Genomic DNA, 22,698 nt, shown 5'->3' with positions numbered 1-22,698 from the left:
AAAAATCTATTTTATTAGGAACTGTATTACCATATTTTACAATATTACGCAATTCTTAATAGTATAGGAGTGTTTTGGGCGGGAAGTTAAAGTTGAGGATATTGTTTTTATTAATAGTATAGATGTATTACTTTTTCTCTAATAAGTAACAAAAATTGTATTCTTGATTAGTGTTATATTTGAGCATATAAGTATAACATTTGCACATATAAGTATGACTTTTGCATGGTGCTTTGACCCGACCCGACTCGTCTCACAAATAAGGATCTGTGAGACGGTCTCACACAAGTGTGACCCTTAATTAATTATATATGTATATATTATTCAACACAAGAAAATTGCCTGTCAAACTTGATTTTGCTGAGTTGATTAATCAAAGCCGCCGCTGGAACACTACAGTAACGATGCATCTAGAAAACAACTACATACAGCCCCTTCAGTTACTTTATATATGTTCCCATGTCTCACCCAAACTTCCTCTGCTAATCGCGTAATCAATTCATCCTTAAAAAAACAGCTCCTCGTGATCATTATATTATCATCAACTACGACCCTTGAAATGGCTACTTTGTATTCCTATGTTGTCATTATCGCCTTGGCTTTGCTTGGCAGCTTAGCTACTCCTCCAGTGAACATCATTGCCTTAGCCCATCATCATAATTATCAAAACAAACATCATGTAGCTCTCTTTGTGTTTGGAGACTCGATCTTCGATCCTGGCAACAATAACTACATCAGCACTAACACTTATAGCCAGGCTAATTTTCCGCCCTATGGTGAAACATTTTTCAAGTACCCAACAGGCAGGTTTTCTGATGGTCGTCTCATCCCAGATTTTATTGGTAAGCATATAATGTCTGTGTACTTTAATTAAACGTAACTCAGTGATTGATGCCGCCCTTAATTACGTGTTATATATGTTTGGTTGCTCAGCCGAGTTTGCAGAATTACCATTAATTCCGGCGTATTTCCAGACCGAGCGACTTGGGCTTATTAATGGAGTCAACTTTGCATCGGCTGGAGCTGGCAGTCTTGTTGAAACCTTTTCTGGTTTTGTACGTGATCCATATTTATGATGTTCCATAATTTATTTTTGAGTTAATTTCATTTTTTGTCCTATAAAATTATAGGTGACAGTTTATTTTAGTTCTTTTTTCAGAACATCTTTTATGGGGCAAATTTTTATGTGGACCGTGATTCACACAACACTTTTCTCATAACATCTTTTATGGGGTAATTTTTACGTGGACCATGGTTCACACAATACTACGTGGACCATAAAAAAATATACATTTTTAATATGTTAAAAGTATATTATTTGTGTATTAAATATAAATTATTTGACAGTATACAAAATAATATACTCTTAGTACCCAATTAAGTACTTTTTCTTTGTGGTCCACACATCATGCAATAACGACTCACCCATTCGTCCAAGTATTATTGTGACATGATCATTTTTTGTTCTTCCTCAACAAAATCATTAAAATGTTGTTAAACACAAGGACATTTCGACCTCTTTTTTTAAAAAAAAATAAAAAGTGGGTTGACCCGCTATATCTTCATTTTTATTTTCTTGAAAAAAATATAATAAAAGACCTAAATACCCTTATATTTTATGAAATTTCAATGATTTCATGCCACAATAATTGTTAGACTAAAAGGATTCCTTAAAAAAAACAGACTAAAATGAATTGCTACTTATAAATCTAGACTAGAACTAAAAATGGAATTAACTCATTTATTTTTATTAAATGTTTTTATGCACATGAATTGAACTCTTGAATTACTTTTTTCTTTTTGTTTGATTTTTGCATGCATGGTAGGTGATTAATCTTAAAACACAACTGGAATATTTCAAGAATGTTGTAAAAGAATTGAAGGGGAAGTTGGGTGATAATGAATCAAACAAACTGCTGTCCAGTGCTGTGTACATGCTTAGCATTGGCAACAATGACTACTTCAACCCCTTTACCGCAGATTCCACCATCTTTGATTCATATACTCATCACCAATATGTTGACATGGTGATTGCTAATTTCACTAATGTTATCAAGGTATCCTCGTAAATTAAATGCACTTTGTGTTAACTTTTACAAACAGTTACTGCTCAATTTAATCTCAACTATAGTGATTTTTCTCGATTTAGTCATAACCATCTTTTTGTGCTTGATTGAGTCATCGACTTCAATGGTTTTACCTAATTAAGTCCTCTATAACTATTACTTGATAATTTCTCCTCCTCTATTAATACCTAATTTAGTCTTTTACTATAGTGGTACATTTTATATTACCCAAATTAGTCATCGGCCCTGTTTGGTAAATGGCTGTTAGCTGATTGGGTTGGTTGATTGGGTTAAAAGGTATGATTAGTTGATAACATTAGCTGATTGTAGAAAGTTGTTTGATAGATTAGCTGTTAGCTGATAGCTGTTTGGTATAATTTTTTTTCCAAAAAGCTAATTGAAAAGGCTGTTTTGAGTAGCCTTTTGAATTTTAGTATTTTGGAGTTACAAAAAGCATATTTACCAAACAACTAATAGTGGTCAAATAAGCCAAAATTGGCTGATAGGCGGATTATTTACCAAACAGGATCATTGACTATACTGGTTAATATCCAATTTGGTCATCGACTATAGTGATTTTTCTCGATTTAGTCCTTGATTGTAATCAACGATGACTCAATTAAGTAAAAATCATCAAAGTAGAATGACTCAGTTAAAGCACAAAATGACATTTAGGACTAAATAAAAAAAATTACTTTAATCGAGAACTAAATTAGATATTAACCCCTTTTACACGCAGATATATGACCAGCCAGCATTATATATATCGTATATATCTTGATCTATTTTGACAGGAAATATACAAGGAAGCAGGGAGAAAATTTGTCATTTTTTCTGTGCTACCTTTAGGCTGCATACCATCTACTAGGGTTCTCAACATTCAACAAAAAAACACCAGTGGATGCTTCAAGGAACTCCAAGACTTGGCAAAGATTCACAATAAGGCCTTGCCAAAACACCTCACCAAACTAGAGAACACATTACAAGGATTCAAGTATTCTTATTTCGATTTCTTCACAGCCATCACTAACATTATTCATCATCCATCTAGATATGGTAAGTTACTGTATTTAATTTAACCTTTTCCCCAGCTCCCAAGTTGCAGCATGCGTGTGTGTGTATATATATATATATATATACTGGTTTAAATGCGGACAGTGCTTCCCATGCGCCCGGTGCAGATTCGCCATCAGGTAAGCATAAATGCACTACACAGTGTTCGAAAATGCACCAATGTACCACACACCAAAAGCATGCACCACACCTAATGGGGTATTTTCGAGCACTTTGTTGTGCATAAGTGCATTTATGCTACCTAATGGTGAATGACGCATGGTCGCACGGGAAGCATTGTTTGCACGGAAACTTGGTGTCACTAGACCACAAGGTCTTGGCTGATAAGTGTTTCTTGATTTATGCTAAAGTTTTAAGTTTGTTATACGAGAGTCATGTTTCTAACAAGTCATACTAAAGTTATTAAAATACTTTTAGACTTGATATAAGAAACTAAGAAGCTAAGTGAAAAATAATGCTGTGAAAGTGGTTTTGATATGATGAGGATGAGAATAAAATGTGAATTTTCTACTTTACCCCTCAAATTTTAAATATTTTTTTAATTTTTTCATCAGTTTTAACAATCGGGGACTAAATACGCCACTTCATTCATAACTGAGGGACTAAAAATGGATACGATCAGGAACTGAGGGACTAAAAATGGATACGATCAAGGACTGAGTTAAAAATTGGGTATAACTTAGGGACCAAAGATACAATTTTTCCTTATATATATCTACTATACTAATAAGAGCCAAAGAGAGTTAGGCCTAAAATAGGTAGAAAAAATGGCAGTCAAATTATTTAATCAAATGGATGGTTCAGATGAATTATTTAATAAAATAGATGGTTAAGATAATTCAGATTAATATTATTAATAGAGATTACCTAATTTAACCTTACTTTTATGATTTATCCGTTAAGTTTTCCGTTAAATATTCTCTTCTCCGTTAATATTCCGTTAACTTTTAACTTACCCATTAATTTCTATAAGAAAGGTCTTAGGTTCGAACCTCATCTCAATCAAATTTGACATAATTAAGTTTCTCACTCTATTTTACTCTTATTAAATTAAATAAAATAGTAGCTACAACAAAAAATGATACATATGTATATCTTTAATTTAGAATTATGTGTCTACAATACCTTTATTTTAAAAAATTATTCAATCAGTTATATTGTCTTTATTTTCTCTCATGCAAAGATTCTTTATATTCAAATTTATCAATTGATATTCATTACATTGTCCATTATCTTATTTTTACAATATCTTGTAATTAAATATCAAAGTTATAGTACAAAATAATGTTATTTATTTATTTACCAAGTATTTTATTAATACTATGAAAAAATTTTAAAATAATTTGAAGCTAATTATATTAACTACTTGGGGATTGGTTGACAAAGAGAGTACTCAAATAACCCAACAAATTGAAGCGGAATCACTCTATTTTACTTTTATTGAATTAAATAAATTAGTAGTTATATCAAAAAATGATACATATGTATTTCTTTAATACCATGAAAAAAATAAAAAAAAATAGTTTGAAACCAATCATATTAACTACTTGGGGGATTTGTTGACAATGAAAGTACTCAAATAACCCATTACCCAGCAAATTGAAACGAGAAACTACCTTTTAATATCTTTGGAATACATAATATTTTAAATTTTCAAATTTTTATTAATTTATTTAATCTTTTTTCTTAAACTAGGGATTTCTTTATCCACAATAACTCATTCAACAATAATGGTTGAACCAAATGAACCCCAAGCAGGACACCTAAAGGAAAGTGCATAACTCCTATATCATAATCTCATTGTATGACGTTGTCATCTATGCTACCAACAATAACCGAATTGCAAATAACACACTACCAACAAAAAGGAAGAGAACAAATAGTAAAGATGAAGGCAATGACAATGTTACTTAAAAGAGAATTAAGAACCACTTAGAAAAATTCAAATTAAAAGTAGTATTTATTTAGACTATCATTTTTAGACCAAATATTTAGACTATCGATTTTACAAGATTGCAAACATTTATTTTAGTAATAATTATAATGAATTTTCTATATTATCTTGGATTCATATACTTTGAGTTAGATTTTTAAATAAAAAAATTCGACATTCAATTACCAATGTATAAACTTCTCCTATATAATCTTGCATTGATATACTTTCAAATATTTATTCAAATATAAACATTGGGCATTAACCCATTCGCGCAATGCGCGTATAAAACTAGTACTTACATATGTTGTTGCATGTTTTAAGGTTTCAAAGAAGCAAAGACGGCATGTTGCGGAAGTGGTCCATATAGAGGAATACAAAGCTGTGGTGGGAAAAGGGGGCAATTGAAAGAGTATGAGTTATGCAAAGATGTTGAAGACTATTTGTTTTTTGATCATGCTCACCCCACTGAGAAGTCCAACCACCACTTTGCTACATTACTTTGGAATGGAGACCCCAATCTCACCTGGTCTTACAGTGTTAAGTCCTTGTTTGAACAAGTCTAGCTTATACAGAGTAACTTCATTCCTATGCAGAAATGAAAATAAAATTTGCCTTTCCTTTTCTCTCGGCAAAAAAAAATCACTTAAAAGGACACTTGCAAGTAAATATTTTTATATTGTGAACTAGATAAAGTACAAATTTTGAATAAATCTTTATAGTATCGTTGATATATTGTGAGCTATTACAACAGTGATTCATGAAGCTTGTTCAAACTTCATCTAAACCAACAAGAAGACATGTCAATCGACAAGACTCCAGTTGAAAAGATTGAAAAAATCAATCGACAAGACTGCAGTCGAAAAGATTGAAAAAATTAGTCATTCACAACCACTGATGAAGGATTCCTCGAAAAGTTCAGGATTAGTAATCCTTTTTAGAAATCGAATGGATTCGGTCTTATACATACGCGAGGAAGGTAATCAAAAAAGAAAGAAAAACCCATCTTCTTTCTTTTATCACTTAGGAGCCGTGTGAGATGAAAGTCTCATGCACAATTTTGAATGAGAGAAAGAAGTGAGGAATCCTTTTTTCGACTCTGACTCTCCCACCCCAATCGTTGCTTTTCTTTCTGTTACTTCGAAAGTAGCTGCTTCAGCTTCAACCACTCGAATTTTCGATAGGATTTTAAATTCGTGTTTGGATATGATTGGTCCTAAAAAGATTTATGTTGTTGTATGCTTTAAGGTTTCAAAGAAGATGTAAGTGTAGCTTATACAGAAGTTCATTTGTATGCAGAAATGTAAATAAAATTTGCTTTTTCCTTTTCTCTCTGCAAAAGAAACAAAAAAAAATCACTTATAGAAGAGACTTAAAAGTAAATATTTTTATGTTAGTGTTGTTTAAATTTTCGTCTAAAATAATTCCATTCATCAGAACAAGAATTAAATACAACACTTTGATGACTAATTTGCAACTCCATATTGATTAGGATTGAAAATTACACCTACCTTATTTCAAAGCCTAAAGCTGCAATTTCCCCAAAGAAAATTTATCAAATCTCAAATTCTCATCCCTTAAAGAAAATGATTAATCTACTATTGGGTAACTCAATGAACAGCCAGTAGGCAGTAGCCACAATCAAGATTTGCCTATCCCATCTACACTTCAAATTTCAAACAGACCAATGGAAATGTTGTTCATTTTGCTCCTCCAATGCCCACATCCATCGTAAATCCAACCATCCTTCGTTTTTCTTCCTAAAGAATCGTTAGTAGCATTCATCTCATACGAGATTCAGCTCAAAAAAAGCAGTAAGCAGCAGCATTCTTGCCTAATTAGCATCCAGGCTGGCACCAACGTGTCAAACTGAACATAAGAAAACACCCTCGGTAACCAAAGGCCATATATTATTACCTGCAAATAATGCTTGCAGGCCATCATGAGTGCATGATCTCCATCTATAATTTGGCCTCAACCAAGACTGGAGCCCCTTCAGTAGAATGTGGCCACAATGGTGAAAGTGCAACAACCTTCCCGATGATGATCAAAGTTGGTGATACCAATTGATGCGAAGCAATTTCATCTGCTAGATTGTTCAATTCAGAAAATACCTGAATGAATTTAAAGGAAAATGCAATAAGCCAAACGCTCCAAAAAGGAAGTGTAAAACTATGCTTCAGACAGGGTCCAAATGCCATCGGGTGTAACCGAATTAAGAAAGGACATTAAACCAATCACAAATGTGGATAATAATTAAATTAGTACATAGCTTTAGTAATCTAAAACATTGAAAGAAAACAAGGATGAAACCAAATGTATAAATTTATCACTTACTGAGCGTTGGTGTGGCGTGGTCCCTCGTTCAACAGCAGCAGCCGGCGTATCCGGAGGTAGGCCATGATACATCAACTTTGAGGCAAGAGAAGGAAGAGTTGACAATCCCATATAAACAACCAAGGTAGAGTCAGGGTCAGCAGCATTCTCGGCTACAAATAGAGGATCTGTTCCTCCTTTTCTAGAGTGGCCAGTAAGAAATCTAACACTATTGGAAATGCCACGGTGTGTCAATGGGATTCCGAGCTCTGCAGCTATTCCAGAAGCTGCCGTAATACCTGAAATCAATTACCACACATCCATGTTAGTTAGAACGAACTATCGCCCTTATAGCCTACAACCTACTTTCATTTATAGAAAGGATTTAGACACCCTGAGACTATGTCAGGTCCATAACTCCTACCATCACTAGAACAATACAAAAGCAAAAATAAATAGAGAAGAAGTCTGGAGTAGGAAATCTGAACTCAAAACATAGCATATGCGTAAAAATTCAGTAGTATTTTGAACTATTGTACATAAAGTCAAGGTTTTCTTTGGAACTAAGCATACAACCAACAGAATAACATCAGAATCGTCTAGAACATGTATTAACTAATGCAGAAATCTTGCTAGTTCTAGTGCTTGCTTATTGTTTCATTGAACTACAAAGTAATGAGCTTTGGAATAGGCAGGTATCATGCGCAATACGAGCTTGTCTCTTGTATACAATTGAGGACTCACAGGAAGAACAAAATTTCTTTATGAAGCAGCATTCATGTGTGTCATAATGAGGATATAATGAATTTTCTACTATCAGATGCTAGAAAGAAATATTTCCAAGTTAAAACAAATAAACTTAGAAAGGGAATGAAGGCATAATCTACATTGCTTTGCTCCTAAGCTTAGTTCTTTAACCCCCTAAACAATCTCCCACTCTCCCTTCAACTCCATTTACACTCGTTTTTTGTAATTCTCAAAGTACTTTATCTTTGACATTCCTTCATCCATTATCCTTCAAGACCAGGTGCAAGGTCTACCATTTAACCAAATGGATTGCCAATCCATAAAATAACTCATCTTAAGTAGTTAAAAATCCTATTATTAGTTGATCTGAAGTAGTGAAGTTATCAAGCTAGCTGACTGAAGAGGAAGATCCGGGAAAACAAAAAGCACTCATTTTACAATGGTAAAGAGGAAGAGTGTTCCTTATAAGTATCATACCAGGAATGACTTTCACTTCAATTCCTTGTTGTTGTAGAAAGTCCATCTCTTCTCCACCCCGTCCAAACACCTATAATCCAAAATGTAACCGATGTTATGAACTACTAAAAACACTAAAAGTTCTTATGAATAAAAACTATTTAATACTTCAAAGGAAAATAAAAGCACTCACCAATGGATCCCCTCCTTTTAGACGCACAACGTTGGCCCCAACTTCAGCGAAACTCAAAAGCAACTCATGAATTTCTTCCTGCAAAACCTCAAATGTGAATACTTTGGGTCATCAATAATCAATCTTACTACTGTATATTCTTACAGAAGACAGAGGCCTCCAAACAATATAGAATCATGTATTCAAGAATCATAAAAGCTCTTAGACAAACTCTTTCTGTTTAGCAGATGCAATGGTTACTACAATTTCCACCAATAATTTTTCTCTAGTCTTATTAGCAATTACAAAATCCACCAAAACCCATTAAAACCCATATTGGCATCAGATTAACAGGCAAATCATAGGTTCACAATTACCAATAGTCCACACTTTTAACAGAAAATCTACACATGCAATTCAACAAGAAATCCCAATTCATAAGATTATCAAATTCATCAAATATCAATTTCAAACTCAAGGCTTCTAAGGGCCAAATCAAAACATGCGAAGAGGTTCCAAAGAAACTGAAACTTTTGCAGAAACTAACCTGTGTTCTGCTATGGTACCCAGCAGTTTTGCCAACATAGAGAAGCCTAGCATCAGGACCCACTAAACTGAGCACATCATTAGAAACCAATCTATCATACAACAGCAAATCAGCATTCTGAATCACTTTCAACGCCTTGAGAGTCAACAATTCTGGGTCCCCTGGCCCTGTCCCCACCAAAAACACATTACCGGGCCCTCTCTTCTCACCGCTACCGTTTTCCCCTCTCTTCTCCCTCAACACCTGAAGCAACTTCTTGAGCTCAGGGAGCTGCTGAGCAATGTCATAGTCCTTGACAAAGGTAGGGTCAGGGTCAGCTAGGAGCGGGCAAGAAGAGGGCTGCTCCAATTGGTTCTTGTAAATCCAGTTGTCCGTCTGGTACCTCTCCGCTGAATGCTTCTCAGTGAACGGGGAATTGGAACGGGATGCATAGTGTATTGAGCAAACTGGGTTTAGGGAAAAAGATTCTTTTTTTTCTCAATCTGGCATTAACAGAAGAAGAAATACAAGGGAGTTTGCTCAAAAGAGACATCTTTTTCCCAAGAAATGAAGGATAATAGAAGAATCTCCTTTGTTGATAGGGGTGAGCAAACGGTCGGTCACCGATTAAAATTGCTATAACCGACCAAAACCGGTTACCAAAAACCCGAAAGAGGTAATCTTATGTGCATGTTTGTTACTGCAATTTTTTTTTTTCGGTTTAGTTGATGGTTAGTTGATGGTTGCAATCTGTTTACCAGTTACATATTAGTTCTTATAACAGAAAAATATATTACATCACGGTATGCATCTTAGATAATTATATAAGGTCGATACCTGAATTTGATAAACTCATGGCCACTCAAGTCTAACTTGATGTACTGTAATTTGTTACAAAGACCTACATAGGTATGGAAAAATTCAGTGCAAACTAAAAACAATTATATGAGCCATAAGAAATAGTTACTATATTTCTCTCCGGGTAGCCTAACATCTTTTTACTATCTTTTATGGTAATTTTTATCCTTTACTAATGTAGAGGAGGTTCTAATAATCATGCCTAAAAAAAAAATAAATGAAAGAGACGAATCATGAAAATAGGCAGGCATATTGGGGCCAGACACGAAGAAACCACCTTATACATATAGAGATTGTGTGGATGTAGAGATTGCAGGGTGTGTTTCAATCTTCTCAAATGTGTCAAACAACAAAAGCATGCCTTTCTCAGGAGTTATGTATAATATTAAATTAGTTTGTATTGTGTAGAAAATGTTGTTAGTACGGATACAGTTTTGTTAACTAATTTTTTGGTATGTGCATTTTGCCAGTTAAGATTTGATCTTAAGCCTCTAAACATAATTACAATTAAGCAGTGTCATTGAACATGAATTCTTTATGCCACATACCTGGCATCAACTTTATCACAATCCCTTGAGGTGAAATAGCCCTTATCCACTTAAACCTGCAAAATCAAGGTCATATTGTCAATAACATTTTTCATATTCATTATGAGAAAATGTGGATAATGTGATGTATTATACACAGAGAGGGAAAAAACAGAACCAGACTACATATTAATTGAACATTTATTTTGTTTATTAACAATTTCAGCTTTGGGGCTTAGAATTACCTATGTATATACAATTTTACATTGCCCTCTTATTCCTCTTATTACCCTATCAATTACCTTTCGTCAATAGTAGAAACAAAAATCCTAAAATCATTGGAAATATACAATAAAACTGTAGTGGTGCAACAATCAGAAGTAATTTGAATATTATAAACTAACAAATCCTTTATTTATTAATCTAAATAGGTGTTTGTTTCTGATGTAGTGATTAGCCCAATTACTCAACAAGATTCAGCAAAGGAGTTTACACAAAGCGGAAGTGGACCGGTTAGGAGAAGTCTGCTTGATGAATTCTCAAGCACACAGTTCAAAGAGGGTACATGAACCTATTATCAAGAAGAAGTTGACTTTAAGTTTATATTGTTGAGTTGTATACATTTCTAAACAATGATTTTTTATGTTGGTTGTGTCCTGAACAATTATGCCATGGATGACATGCTCTAAATTGTTGTTTAAACCAGTCTATTTTATTGTGTTATATTCTGTTGGTATGATTTTCTTATCTTGCATATATGTATGGTACTACAGGTTTCCAGACAGCAAGAAAAAAATAGCTGCACAACCAATGATGATAGGAGAATGTGAAGAATATACATGACTGTACAAGTGTACAGAATATTGCTAATGAAAAACATGCTTTATTTGACCAAGATATGGAACTAAAAGGGATTATTATACCAATAAATCCCTCAACTAGAATTGCACTCAAAGTAGTGTAATACCCATAAAATCAAACTCAGGAAAGGTATATAAAAATGTAAATGTAAGTTGTAAGTGATACATACAAAAATATAGCTTCAAAAATATAACTGCTTAAAATCATGCTAAGACAATTACTTTTAAGGCAATTTTAAATGATCATCATGAACCATAGTTGGATCATAATTAATTTGGCTAGAACTGATGATTTATAAACATTGCAGCATTTACAACCATCTATTGATAATAAATGTTGATATCAAACTATAAATAAAAAACACACTCAGTTTGAATTCAAAGGGAATGATGAATATATCTTTAAGGTATGAGAGTGCAAGATTAATGGTACATGAATATATCTCTATTTACCTGTATCATGAAATGGACACCTATTGTAGAGGTCTCCTGACAGATCAAACTCAACATCTTTAATGTTAAGTAGCCCTATTGACTATTAATAGGGTCCAATTTGTGTACCTACACATGAAAACAACCATTATAGGATAAATAATCAAACTATTTGTATTCCATAGTTATAAATGTTGTAGATTAATAGGAGAAACATTCAGACTATTAGTATTCCATAGTTATCTTATTACCTAGAAAATAAGACTAGAAAATAAGAAAAACAATCACTTACATAAAGAAATTTACAGACTATGAGTATTCCATAGATATATTATACAGTATTAGTATTCCAGAGTTAAACCTGTGTACATATCTAATGATGATATACAGACTTTCAAGAAATTGATTCACATATCTGTGAATAAACCCTAGAAGAAATAAGAAAAACAAGAAAAACATAGATCTACAAATATTAAAACTAGATCAAAAGAGAACAAGTGTAGGCGAATCGAATGTTCTACATAAACAACACATGCATAAGAATCTTGACAAAAAAAAAATCATAGATCTACGAGTGTTTTCGGTTTTCTCTAAATTCCTAAAAGGAATTCATACCAACTCTGCTATTGAACTTAAAATTCACCCAAATAGATTGATCAACTACTCTAGGGTTTACGAGATTAATCGCTGTATGAGATTTTTAGGAATTCCTTACATTCCTGAGATGGCAAACTCCAAGCTTCCCTTCTCCCTAAGTAAGTGTCTTAGCGTTATTTGGGTGTGATGAATTCAAAGACTGAAATAGCGACATAGAGAAAGTGAGGTAGAGAGGTTAGAGGTGCAGTGAGAGAGAAGTGATAATCAGAAATGGTAGTCTGGAATGAGTGAACGGTGGTGAAGATACCTATGCTTGCCCTTCTTTTTTTTCTTAGCAGCAGCCGTGTACACGTACGTGAGTGTAATGAAAACAAAATACGTGTACATTTTAGGGAGATTCGTTTTATATATCTACTATACTAATAAGAGCCAAAGAGAGTTAGGCCTAAAACGGGTAGAAAAAATGGCGGTCAAATTATTTAATCAAATGGATGGTTCAGATGAATTATTTAATCAAATAGATGGTTAAGATAATTCAGATTAATATTATCAATAGATATTACCTAATTTAACCTTACTTTTATGATTATCCGTTAAGTTTTCCGTTAAATATTCTATTCTCCGTTAATATTCCGTTAACTTTTAACTTACACATTAATTTCTATAAGAAATGTCTTAGGTTCGAACCTCATCTCAATCAAATTTGACATAATTAATTTTCTCTCTATTTTACTCTTATTAAATTAAATAAATTAGTAGCTACAACAACAAAAAAAATGATACATATGTATTTCTTTAATTTAGAATTATGTGTCTACAATACCTTTATTTGAAAAAAAATTATTCATTATCAAAAAATTAAATTAAATAAGAGAAATAATTTTATCAGTTATATTGTCTTTATTTTCTCTCACGCAAAGATTCTTTACATTCAAATTTATCAATTGATATTCATTACATTGTCCATTATCTTATTTTTACAATATCTTGTAATTAAATATCAAAGTTATAGTACAAAATAATGTTATATATTTATTTACCAAGTATTTTATTAATACTATGAAAAAAAAATTAAATAATTTGAAGCTAATTATATTAACTACTTGGGGATTGGTTGACAAAGAGAGTACTCAAATAATAACCAAACAAATTGAAGTTGAATCACTCTATTTTACTCTTATTGAATTAAATAAATTAGTAGTTACACCAAAAAATGATACATATGTATTTCTTTAATACCATGAAAAAAAATAAAAAAGAATACTTTGAAACCAATCATATTAATTACTTGGGGGATTTATTGACAATGAAAGTACTCAAATAACCCATTACCCAGCAAATTGAAGCGATAAACTACTTTTTAATATATTTGGAATACATAATATTTTAAATTTTCAAATTTTATTAATTTATTTAATCTTTTTTCTTAAACTAGAGATTTCTTTATCCACAATAACTAATTCAACAATAATGGTTGAACCAAATGAACCCCAAGCAGAACACCTAAAGGAAAGTCAATAGCTCCTATATCATAATCTCATTGCATGATGTTGTCATCTATACTACCAACAATATCCGAATTGCAAATAACACACTACCAACAAAAAGGAAGAGAACAAATAGTAAAGATGAAGACAATGACAATGTTACTCAAAAGAGAATTAAGAACCACTTAGAAAAATTCAAATTAAAAGTAATATTTATTTAGACTATCATTTTTAGACCAAATATTTAGACTATCGATTTTACAAGGTTGCAAACATTTATTTTAGCAATAATTATAATGAATTTTCTATATTATCTTGGATTCATATACTTTGAGTTAGATATTTAAATAAAAAAATTCGACATTCAATTACTCATGTATAAACTTCTCCTATATAATCTTGCATTGATATACTTTCAAATATTTATTTAAATATAAACATTGGGCATTAACCCATTCGTGCAATGCGCGTATAAAACTAGTGTATATATATATATATATATATATATATATATATATATATATATATATATGTTGTCCCAACGTATAAATGGTAGATGTGATATAGTAGTAGGTAATGTAATATAAATGGTAAATTGTTATGTATGGTTTCTAAATTCTATATTGAGATGTTGCTATTAAATTCGATTTAAGTTGAAATTCATTTTGTTATGTTTTGTAGAAAATGAAAATGATAATATACGAGAAAATATCCGATCATTCGAAAAAAAATTTGATTTAACATTAAGTCAAAAAAAAAATTTAATTGGTGTTTTTCAAGTATTATTGTCTACTCCATTTCGCATAGTAAATATTGGTATGTTTTCATTATTATTAATGACCAAGCCTAATTATTTATTTTAGTCTACTATGTACTTTTGCAATTTTAAGAATACAGTGTGGCAATTTTAGTGTGTGGAACCGAACTCAAATACACAATTAGCTTAGATGCCTATAAGACCTATTATTCCCCAATCTATAGGTATTCAATTTTTATACATTCCAACGCACATCATATTTCCAATTTTGATTGCTAAGACAATTGTTAGTTCTAAATTATGTCATTCTATTCAAAACTGTCATAGCATGGTAAATTTTGTGACCCTAACAATAGTTACTTTTTGGCTCGAGTGTTAAACAATAGCAAGAACCTTATAGACATCACCCAAGGGGAACGTAAATCCATCAGCAACACCACAATTAGAAGAAAGTTTGATTGCATCTTGCAACCAGGGGTACAATATCAAACAATTCATTGCAATAATAATGGTATGTATATTTCCGATTGAGCATCTAATTCTGTATAATATAAATTGAATGTTTTATTCACATATTAATATTTAGATTAATACTTTTATATATATATAATATGATAATGAACCTTCCGACCCAACCACTAATTCATTATTTATAATGAGTTAAATAATACTTATAATTCAACCACTAATGTAGTTTACAGAGAGATATTTAATAATTTGTAAATTTAATCTTTCACTCATTGTACTTTACTGTTTTATTCACAGTTATTTAGAAGAAATATAACCAAAATTATACAATACAATTGACATACGTACATCAAATAAGTATACAATTTTAGTCCGTGCATCGCACGGGTAAATTACTAGTAATAAGTTAATAGCTAATGAATAATACAATATGCTAAGTGCTAATCGTTAACAACTTACCACTAATTGGGCAATTTTTTTTTCTTTTTAAAAAGAGGTGGTAAAAAATGCAATGGTTGTGTTCTGTTGAATTTACCTCTTAAACAAAGTAGCATCACACTTTTTCTTTTTTTTTTTTTTGCTTTACATGCCTTTCATTTTTAGAATTGAGTGATATTTTGTATGAATAATGATAATGATAGTTTGTTCAAAAAAATGATAATGATAGTTGTACTCGCATTTATGGTCACTCGTAATTTTCTTTGCTAATAAATGTAACATTTATGGCCTTGTGATCAAGTGACATGAGGTGACTCTACCAAATGGAAGATCATGATTCGAGCCTCAGTTTAGAAAATATATGTAACATTTATGGCCTTGTGATCAAGTGGCATGAAGTGACTCTACCAAATGGAAGATCATGATTCGAACCTCAGTTTAGAAAATATATACGAACATATAATATATATATTGTAACAGAGTTTTAAAAAAACGTAGCATTTATTTTTTTCTTACATTTTTTCCCCTTTTTGTCTTACAAGTTACAACCAAGACTGGACACATCATACAACCTTTAATTATTTATCATAATAAACCACTTGAAACATTCAATCACTAATTAAAGTGGTATATTTATTGGAAGAGTAATTTGAGATGTTTATATTGCATATAGTTGAGCGTAAACTAGAGTTGAAACAAGAGCTTGACATTGTTAGGTGCAACATAAGTGGTTCCTTCCCATAGTTCTGTAGCGGAAAGCCGATAGGTCTTCTCAGAGGCGTGAGCGTAGTCGAAAAACAAATAGTCTTCAACGTTGGAGCATAACTCGTACTCTTTTATTTGCCTTTTTCCTCCACAGCTAGGGAATCCCCTAAATGGACCACTCCCACAGCATGCTGTTTTCGTATCTTTGAAACCTTATAACATAGCCAAAAACAAGAATATTAGTGTGTGAATATCAATACTCGGTGATAATTATTTAGTGGAGTTAATACCCAATTATTAGGATTTCAGCACTTTTGTCATTGACTTTCAAACTTGTTCAATTTTATTTCCAATTATGCAATTTTTAACTAAAATAGTCCTTTATCTAAATCAAAATATAATCCTGATTAGGACCATTTTGGTTCACAATTGCATAGTTTGGGATTAAATTGAACAAGTTTGAAAGTCGAGGACCAAAGTGGTGAAATCCTAATATTTGAGGGATCAAATCGGGTATTAACTCTTATTTATTGCAATATAATTGTTAGAATTAATACCTGATTTTGCGTCTCGACTATTACGATTTTATCACTTTGATACTCGATTTTCAAACTTGCTCAATTACATCCCAACTATGCAATTTTTACCTAAAATAGTATTTTCTCCAAACCAAAATAGTTCTTTTTAGGACTATTTTGGTTAACAATTGCATAGTTGGGGATGAAATTGAGCAAGTTTGAAAGTCGAGAATCAAAGTGGTAAAATTATAATAGTTGAGGGACCAAATCGGGTATTAACTCTAATTGATGTTATACCATGGACCAGGGGTGCACATTACATTGTGGAACCTGGACAAAAAATTATTTATTTGCAATTAACCTATTATGTGTCTTCAGTTAATAAATTATGTTAATTACAGACACAAAATATGATAACTATATGCACGTAAAATGTTAACGGCATATTGTGTGTCTGTAGTTAACATATTATATGTCTATAATTAACATATTATGTGTCTTTAGTTAATAAATTATGTTAACTACAGACACAAAATACGATAACTATATGCACGTAAAATGTTAACGGCATATTATATGTCAGTAGTTAACATATTATATGTCTATAATTAACATATTATGTGCCTTCAATTTATTAAAAGCACATAATCGGTTAACGATAAACATTGAATCTGAATGTCATTTTGGAGCAGAATCCACCATACAATTTGGACCTGGTGCATGTATAATTTGCCTATTTACTGTGCCAAATAAAACATACCATATTTTGATGGGTTATTAAACACATATGTGGCAAATGCGAAGAAATCGAAGTGCGAATACTTGAATCCTTGTAAATTCTTGTTTAGATTGGTGATCATGTTTTGTAGAGCCTCGTTGTGCATGTTGGCCAAAGTTTGGAGACTCCCCAGGCAACCACTGCTGTTTGTTTGTTGAATGTTGAGAGCCCTAGCTAATGGTGCGCATCCTATATTCCCCACTGAGAAAAACACAAATTTTCTCCCACCTTCCTTGTATATTTCCTGTTAAAATATATGGTCCGAAGTTAAAATAAGGAAAAGTTGTACTTTTCCATCTCTAAGTTATATAGTAATTGTAGAATTCATCTATGAGTGATGGTCATGTTCACTTTTCATCCATAAGTTATCATTGATGTTGCATTTTTCGTCATTTCGTACTTACTTTTCGTCCTTGAGTTATACTAAAATTACAAATTTCGTCCCAAATGGTGTATTAGTAAAGGGACAAAAAATGCAACGTCAATAATAACTTAGAAACGAAAAGAGAGTACAGTAGAGATGACAATGTGCCCCGTCCCTGCCGGGAATCCCCGTCCCCGTTTGAAACGGGGGCGGGGACGGGAAAAATTTTCGGGGATCGGGGACGGGGATGGGGAATTTTATCAATTCCCCGCCGGGGATGGGGATGGGGACAGGAATACCCCTCCCCGCTCCGTCCCCGAATAATATATATAATTAAGAATTATATATATAGGGTTATGTTCAGGTGTGGTCGCGCCTTCCTGTGCGGTTTACACCACTCAATGTTAAGAAATGCACCACTCAATATTAAGAAATGCACCACACAAATATGCATTATTAGGTACACATCACCAAAAACACACCACTAGGTATGAAAAATTACACCACACAGTGTTCAGAAATGCACAATTAGAAACAGGGGAGCTATGGGGTGTTTTTATGCATTTTCGTTGTGGTGCATTTCGTATCATTGAATAATGCATTTCGTATCATTGAGTGGTGCATTTCTTAACATTGAGTGGTGTAAACCACACGACCGCACTGGAAGGCGCGACCACATTGAATAGAAATATATATATATATATATATATATATATATATATATATATATATACATTAACTCTTTAAATTTAAATAATAGTTTTTAAAATTAAAGTTACACTAATTTAAGATGCTGACTAAGAATTGACCGGGGACGGGGAATCCCTGTCCCCGCCTAATTTCCTGCGGGGACGGGGATGTGGACTATTTTCCATTCCTTGCCAGGGACGAGGACGGGGACGAGGAGTATACTGCCCGCCCCGTTGCCATATCCCTAGAGTACGGCAATCACTTAGGAACAAATTCTACAATTACCTTATGATTTAGGGACAAAAAATGCAATTTTCTCTTTAAAATAAAAATAAAAATTAACACACTGATGATCTAGATTATTTAATTTGGGGAAAATTGTAATTTATGCCCCTCTAATATGCCAATTATCAATGTCACCCCTGAATTATTAGTGGTGTAAATGTTGCCCCTCAATTTTCAAAAACGGTACATATATTGCCCCTCTCGTGGTGTAAATATTGCCCCTTCTTTGATACGGGAGGGACAATATATGTACCGTTTTTGAAAATTGAGGGGCAACATTTACACCACTAATAATTCAGGGGGACATTGATAATTGGCATATTATGGAGGGGCAAAAATTATAATTTTCCCTTTAATTTGAGAAATTGAAATTCTTGTGCATGTACTTAAAAAGTTGTTGAGATAATAGTACCTCAATAACAGTTGTGAAGTTGCCAATCACCATATCCACGTATTCCTTCTTGGTATGTGAACTGAAAAGGCTGGAGTTTGATACTAAAGTGCTAACGTAGTCATTACTGCCAATGTTAAACATGTAAACGGCATTAGAGAGCAGTTCTTTTGTTCTCTCAGTCCCCAACTCTTGCTTCAAATGTCCTGAAACTTTCTTGAAATATCCCAACTGCGTTTTAAGATCAATTACCTGAGTATCAAATAAGTAATTATTAGTTCATGAATATTTTTCACTCAAAACGGCCGCTACCCGAGAGTGTGCAGTAGATATTATATTTCGCGTATTATGACCCTAGCGGGCAAAAGATTGCAAAGAGAAAAATTGTTGACTGTCTCAAATCAATAAAGCCAATAGGCCGTTTCCATTAAGAGTCGAATTTGTAACCTTCTGGTTCTCAGATCAACAGTCCGACTAACTTAGCTGAGATTAGTCCATACAAGAAAAATTATGCTAACGAGTCTTTCTAATTAGGAGCCAAACTTACTTGTAACCTTCTGGTTACCAAGTCAATAGCCGACAAATGAGGTTATGCCGTACAAAAGAAACTTTGTTACATACAATTGATGAGTAAGCCAGTACAATGAGGTATAAGAATCAGAAAAATACTTTCAAGCAAACTATGACTAACTGCCTTACAAAGTGATAGAAAACTCAATCCTAACGAGTTTCAAACCTATGGCTAAAGAATTTGGACTTAATGTTATTAAATTGGAAAGTTTGAAGCCTTGATATGTTGTGATAAAAAAAGAAATTAAATAATATAGGGATTAAATTCTTATAATAGTTATTTTTTTTATTAATTATATTAGTAGTAATTAACATTTAACAATATTATGATCGGTCATCACCTCTCTACTATTTTAATTATATTCTTTTCACATCCTCATGGGGGCCCATTGTTTGCTTGTATCAACATTGATTGACTTTAATTCTTCAATTTTTAAAATTTTCATTTTTTACTCTTTGTTTTGATGAAATTTTATAAACATACAATTAGTTTTTTTTCCTAACAGGATAGATTTAATAAATCTTATTTGTTATTTTACTTTATCTTATCAAATAATAAAAAATCAAAGTGTTGATAGTAAGGATTCAACTTAAACGAATTATATAATATTTTGGACCTATAACTACTTTACTACAATACCTTTTGGTTAACATTTTATTTATTTTATTTAAATGTGAATTATTTAGAAAGAAAACAGTGATGCACAACACTTTTGATTCTTCTTAATATTAAATGTGTTTATTTATTTCAATACTTTTATTTTTTGAAAAAAAATAATTCTATTCTAAAAACATAACTATATATATATATATATATATATATATATATATATATACATATATATACATACACATACATATATAAACACACACACACACACACAAAATTTACTTAACATTTGAAAAAAATAAAAAAAAACATTAATTTATTTTAAATATTTTAAACATTTGGGTTTGATTCTTACTACTAACACAATTAGTTTTTCATTTAAATTTTGTCCATTCCAATCTTTAATAAAGTGAGTTGACATGACAAACAAATGAAAGTCAATGATATAGTTTAACAAAATTGAAAGAGAATCGCTAAATAAATGTCACCATATTATAATAATATTCAAGCACTGGAAGTGAAATTACTCATTATTATTTTTCATAATAGTCCCTAGAGGTCTACCTAACCCCTCTAAAACCCTATGGATCAAGCTACAAGGATCAAATTTTTTTTATCAAAATATTTCATATAACATAGGAATAAATGGTTCGTATTTGATTAGTAAGTAAATTGATATTTTTTAATGTGAGAATGTGAGATGTGGTCGGTCAATTCATGGTAACTAAAAAATAATAATAAATTTTATTGTCAGGTGAGATGGTGAAAAGAACTGTTGGAAGGAAATTCTGTCAAGTCAGAAATTCCAATATTTTAACAGTGTGGGTTATTTGTTTATATTCTCCGTACAACTTTGATCTGTTGACTGCTATTTCCAACCAAATGTTGGTGTTGGAAAGAAATTCCGAAGAATGTTTTTTCGGATCTCCAATTTGGTCAGTAAATTGGTCGGAAGCCTCATTTCCAACCCAAAAAGCCCATTTTCCAACGAAAATTGAGAGATTTTTAGCAGTATTTTAATGAAAGTTTTTTGTCCCTATAATTTAATCTTATGGAAATATGTATAACTTATCATAACAAATATATACTTACTGATTACAAATTAACACATATTATACATACATCACTTTGCTTAAGGTATGAATTTCTCTAAGAATTGAAAGAAAGATCATATCACCTACCATGCCGGAAAAGGTTTCAGCGAGACTACCGGCGCCAGCTGATGCAAAGTTGACTCCATTAATAAATGGTCCATGCTTGACCCGGAAATACGCCGGAACTAATGGTAGCTTTGCAAATTTGGCTTTAACCAAATAAATAAATAGGCAGCCAGTTATTACAATTGAAAAAAAAAAAATCGAAACACTCAAAATATTGCAATATATGATCTATTTTTTACAATATAAATCTAGACTTACCAATAAAATCAGGAATGAGGAAACCATCTGAGAACCTACCAGTAGGGTAGGGGAAAGATGTTTCGCCATATGGTCGAAAATTAGCCCTGTAATCATTAGTAGTATTAATGTAGTTATTGTTGCCAGCATCAAATAACGAGTCTCCAAACACAAACAGTGCTACATGGTGTTCATTGAGGGCTGAAGAATGCACCGAGTTACAAAAGCTGGCAAGCAAGGCCAAGGCCAAGCCAAACACATGAACACAAAAATTAGTCATATTTTAACTTCTCTATTGGAATTGTGCTTTGCCATGAATTTATAGGGAGATGGATTGCTTACTGTCCAAGTAATAAATTGTATTGTGATTTAATTTGATAAATTTTAGATTTTAATAATTATGGGGTTTCAGCTAGCAGATCGCATAGTCAATGCATAACTTGTTCAAATTGTTTTGTGGGTGCAGTGTACTATTGAATGATGTTTGCAAAAATATTATTCAAGGTTTAAAGTCAAAATAATGAAAATGTATACGTCAGGATTATTAGCTTTTTTTTTTTCTTCTTTTTTTTTTTTTTTAGGATATTCATGAAGACTTTATCAAATTGGTAAAGTCTTGGATTTTTACGAGGAAAGTTTTCGAGTGGGCAGGGTTTATGTATAGAAGTTGCGAAGT

The 22,698-nt window shown here is 32.1% G+C and overlaps 3 protein-coding genes across 3 annotated transcripts; 1 reads left to right on the top strand and 2 right to left on the bottom strand.

Annotated features, from left to right (window-relative positions):
• The first annotated feature begins 493 nt into the window (after positions 1 to 493).
• Positions 494 to 5,806, top strand: LOC116030438 (GDSL esterase/lipase 1-like). Its single transcript, XM_031272688.1, has 5 exons — positions 494 to 842; positions 934 to 1,055; positions 1,827 to 2,057; positions 2,861 to 3,122; positions 5,398 to 5,806. The coding sequence occupies exons 1-5, from the start codon at positions 560 to 562 to the stop codon at positions 5,637 to 5,639; spliced, it is 1,140 nt and encodes a 379-aa protein (XP_031128548.1). The 5' UTR covers positions 494 to 559; the 3' UTR covers positions 5,640 to 5,806.
• A 666-nt stretch (positions 5,807 to 6,472) lies between these two features.
• Positions 6,473 to 11,856, bottom strand: LOC116029583 (siroheme synthase-like). The gene is made up of 7 exons (XM_031271633.1): positions 11,837 to 11,856; positions 10,697 to 10,752; positions 9,312 to 9,787; positions 8,786 to 8,863; positions 8,614 to 8,683; positions 7,411 to 7,688; positions 6,473 to 7,187 (listed from the first exon to the last, which is right to left on the bottom strand). The coding sequence occupies exons 1-7, from the start codon at positions 11,854 to 11,856 to the stop codon at positions 7,035 to 7,037; spliced, it is 1,131 nt and encodes a 376-aa protein (XP_031127493.1). The 3' UTR covers positions 6,473 to 7,034.
• A 4,340-nt stretch (positions 11,857 to 16,196) lies between these two features.
• LOC116029581 (GDSL esterase/lipase 2-like) lies at positions 16,197 to 22,302 on the bottom strand. The gene is made up of 5 exons (XM_031271632.1): positions 22,044 to 22,302; positions 21,807 to 21,928; positions 19,467 to 19,697; positions 17,698 to 17,959; positions 16,197 to 16,631 (listed from the first exon to the last, which is right to left on the bottom strand). The coding sequence occupies exons 1-5, from the start codon at positions 22,300 to 22,302 to the stop codon at positions 16,399 to 16,401; spliced, it is 1,107 nt and encodes a 368-aa protein (XP_031127492.1). The 3' UTR covers positions 16,197 to 16,398.
• Positions 22,303 to 22,698: the final 396 nt, after the last annotated feature.

The sequence above is a fragment of the Ipomoea triloba genome, chromosome 9 (genome assembly GCF_003576645.1).
Source record: "Ipomoea triloba cultivar NCNSP0323 chromosome 9, ASM357664v1".
NCBI classification, from domain to species: Eukaryota; Viridiplantae; Streptophyta; class Magnoliopsida; order Solanales; family Convolvulaceae; genus Ipomoea; species Ipomoea triloba.
This window is presented reverse-complemented; position numbering and strand designations above follow the sequence as displayed.

Coding starts and splice junctions, on each gene's coding strand:
- LOC116029583 (XM_031271633.1), bottom strand. CDS start 11,856: ATGGTTGTAAATGCTGCAAT. Junction 8,864..9,311: donor GGTACCATAGCAGAACACAG/GTTAGTTTCTGC, acceptor GAGGTTTTGCAG/GAAGAAATTCATGAGTTGCT. Junction 7,188..7,410: donor CCACGCCACACCAACGCTCA/GTAAGTGATAAA, acceptor AAATTCATTCAG/GTATTTTCTGAATTGAACAA.
- LOC116029581 (XM_031271632.1), bottom strand. CDS start 22,302: ATGACTAATTTTTGTGTTCATGTGTTTGGCTTGGCCTTGGCCTTGCTT. Junction 21,929..22,043: donor CCTCATTCCTGATTTTATTG/GTAAGTCTAGAT, acceptor ATTTGGTTAAAG/CCAAATTTGCAAAGCTACCA. Junction 17,960..19,466: donor ACTTCACAACTGTTATTGAG/GTACTATTATCT, acceptor ATATTTTAACAG/GAAATATACAAGGAAGGTGG.
- LOC116030438 (XM_031272688.1), top strand. CDS start 560: ATGGCTACTTTGTATTCCTATGTTGTCATTATCGCCTTGGCTTTGCTT. Junction 843..933: donor TCTCATCCCAGATTTTATTG/GTAAGCATATAA, acceptor TTGGTTGCTCAG/CCGAGTTTGCAGAATTACCA. Junction 1,056..1,826: donor TTGAAACCTTTTCTGGTTTT/GTACGTGATCCA, acceptor CATGCATGGTAG/GTGATTAATCTTAAAACACA.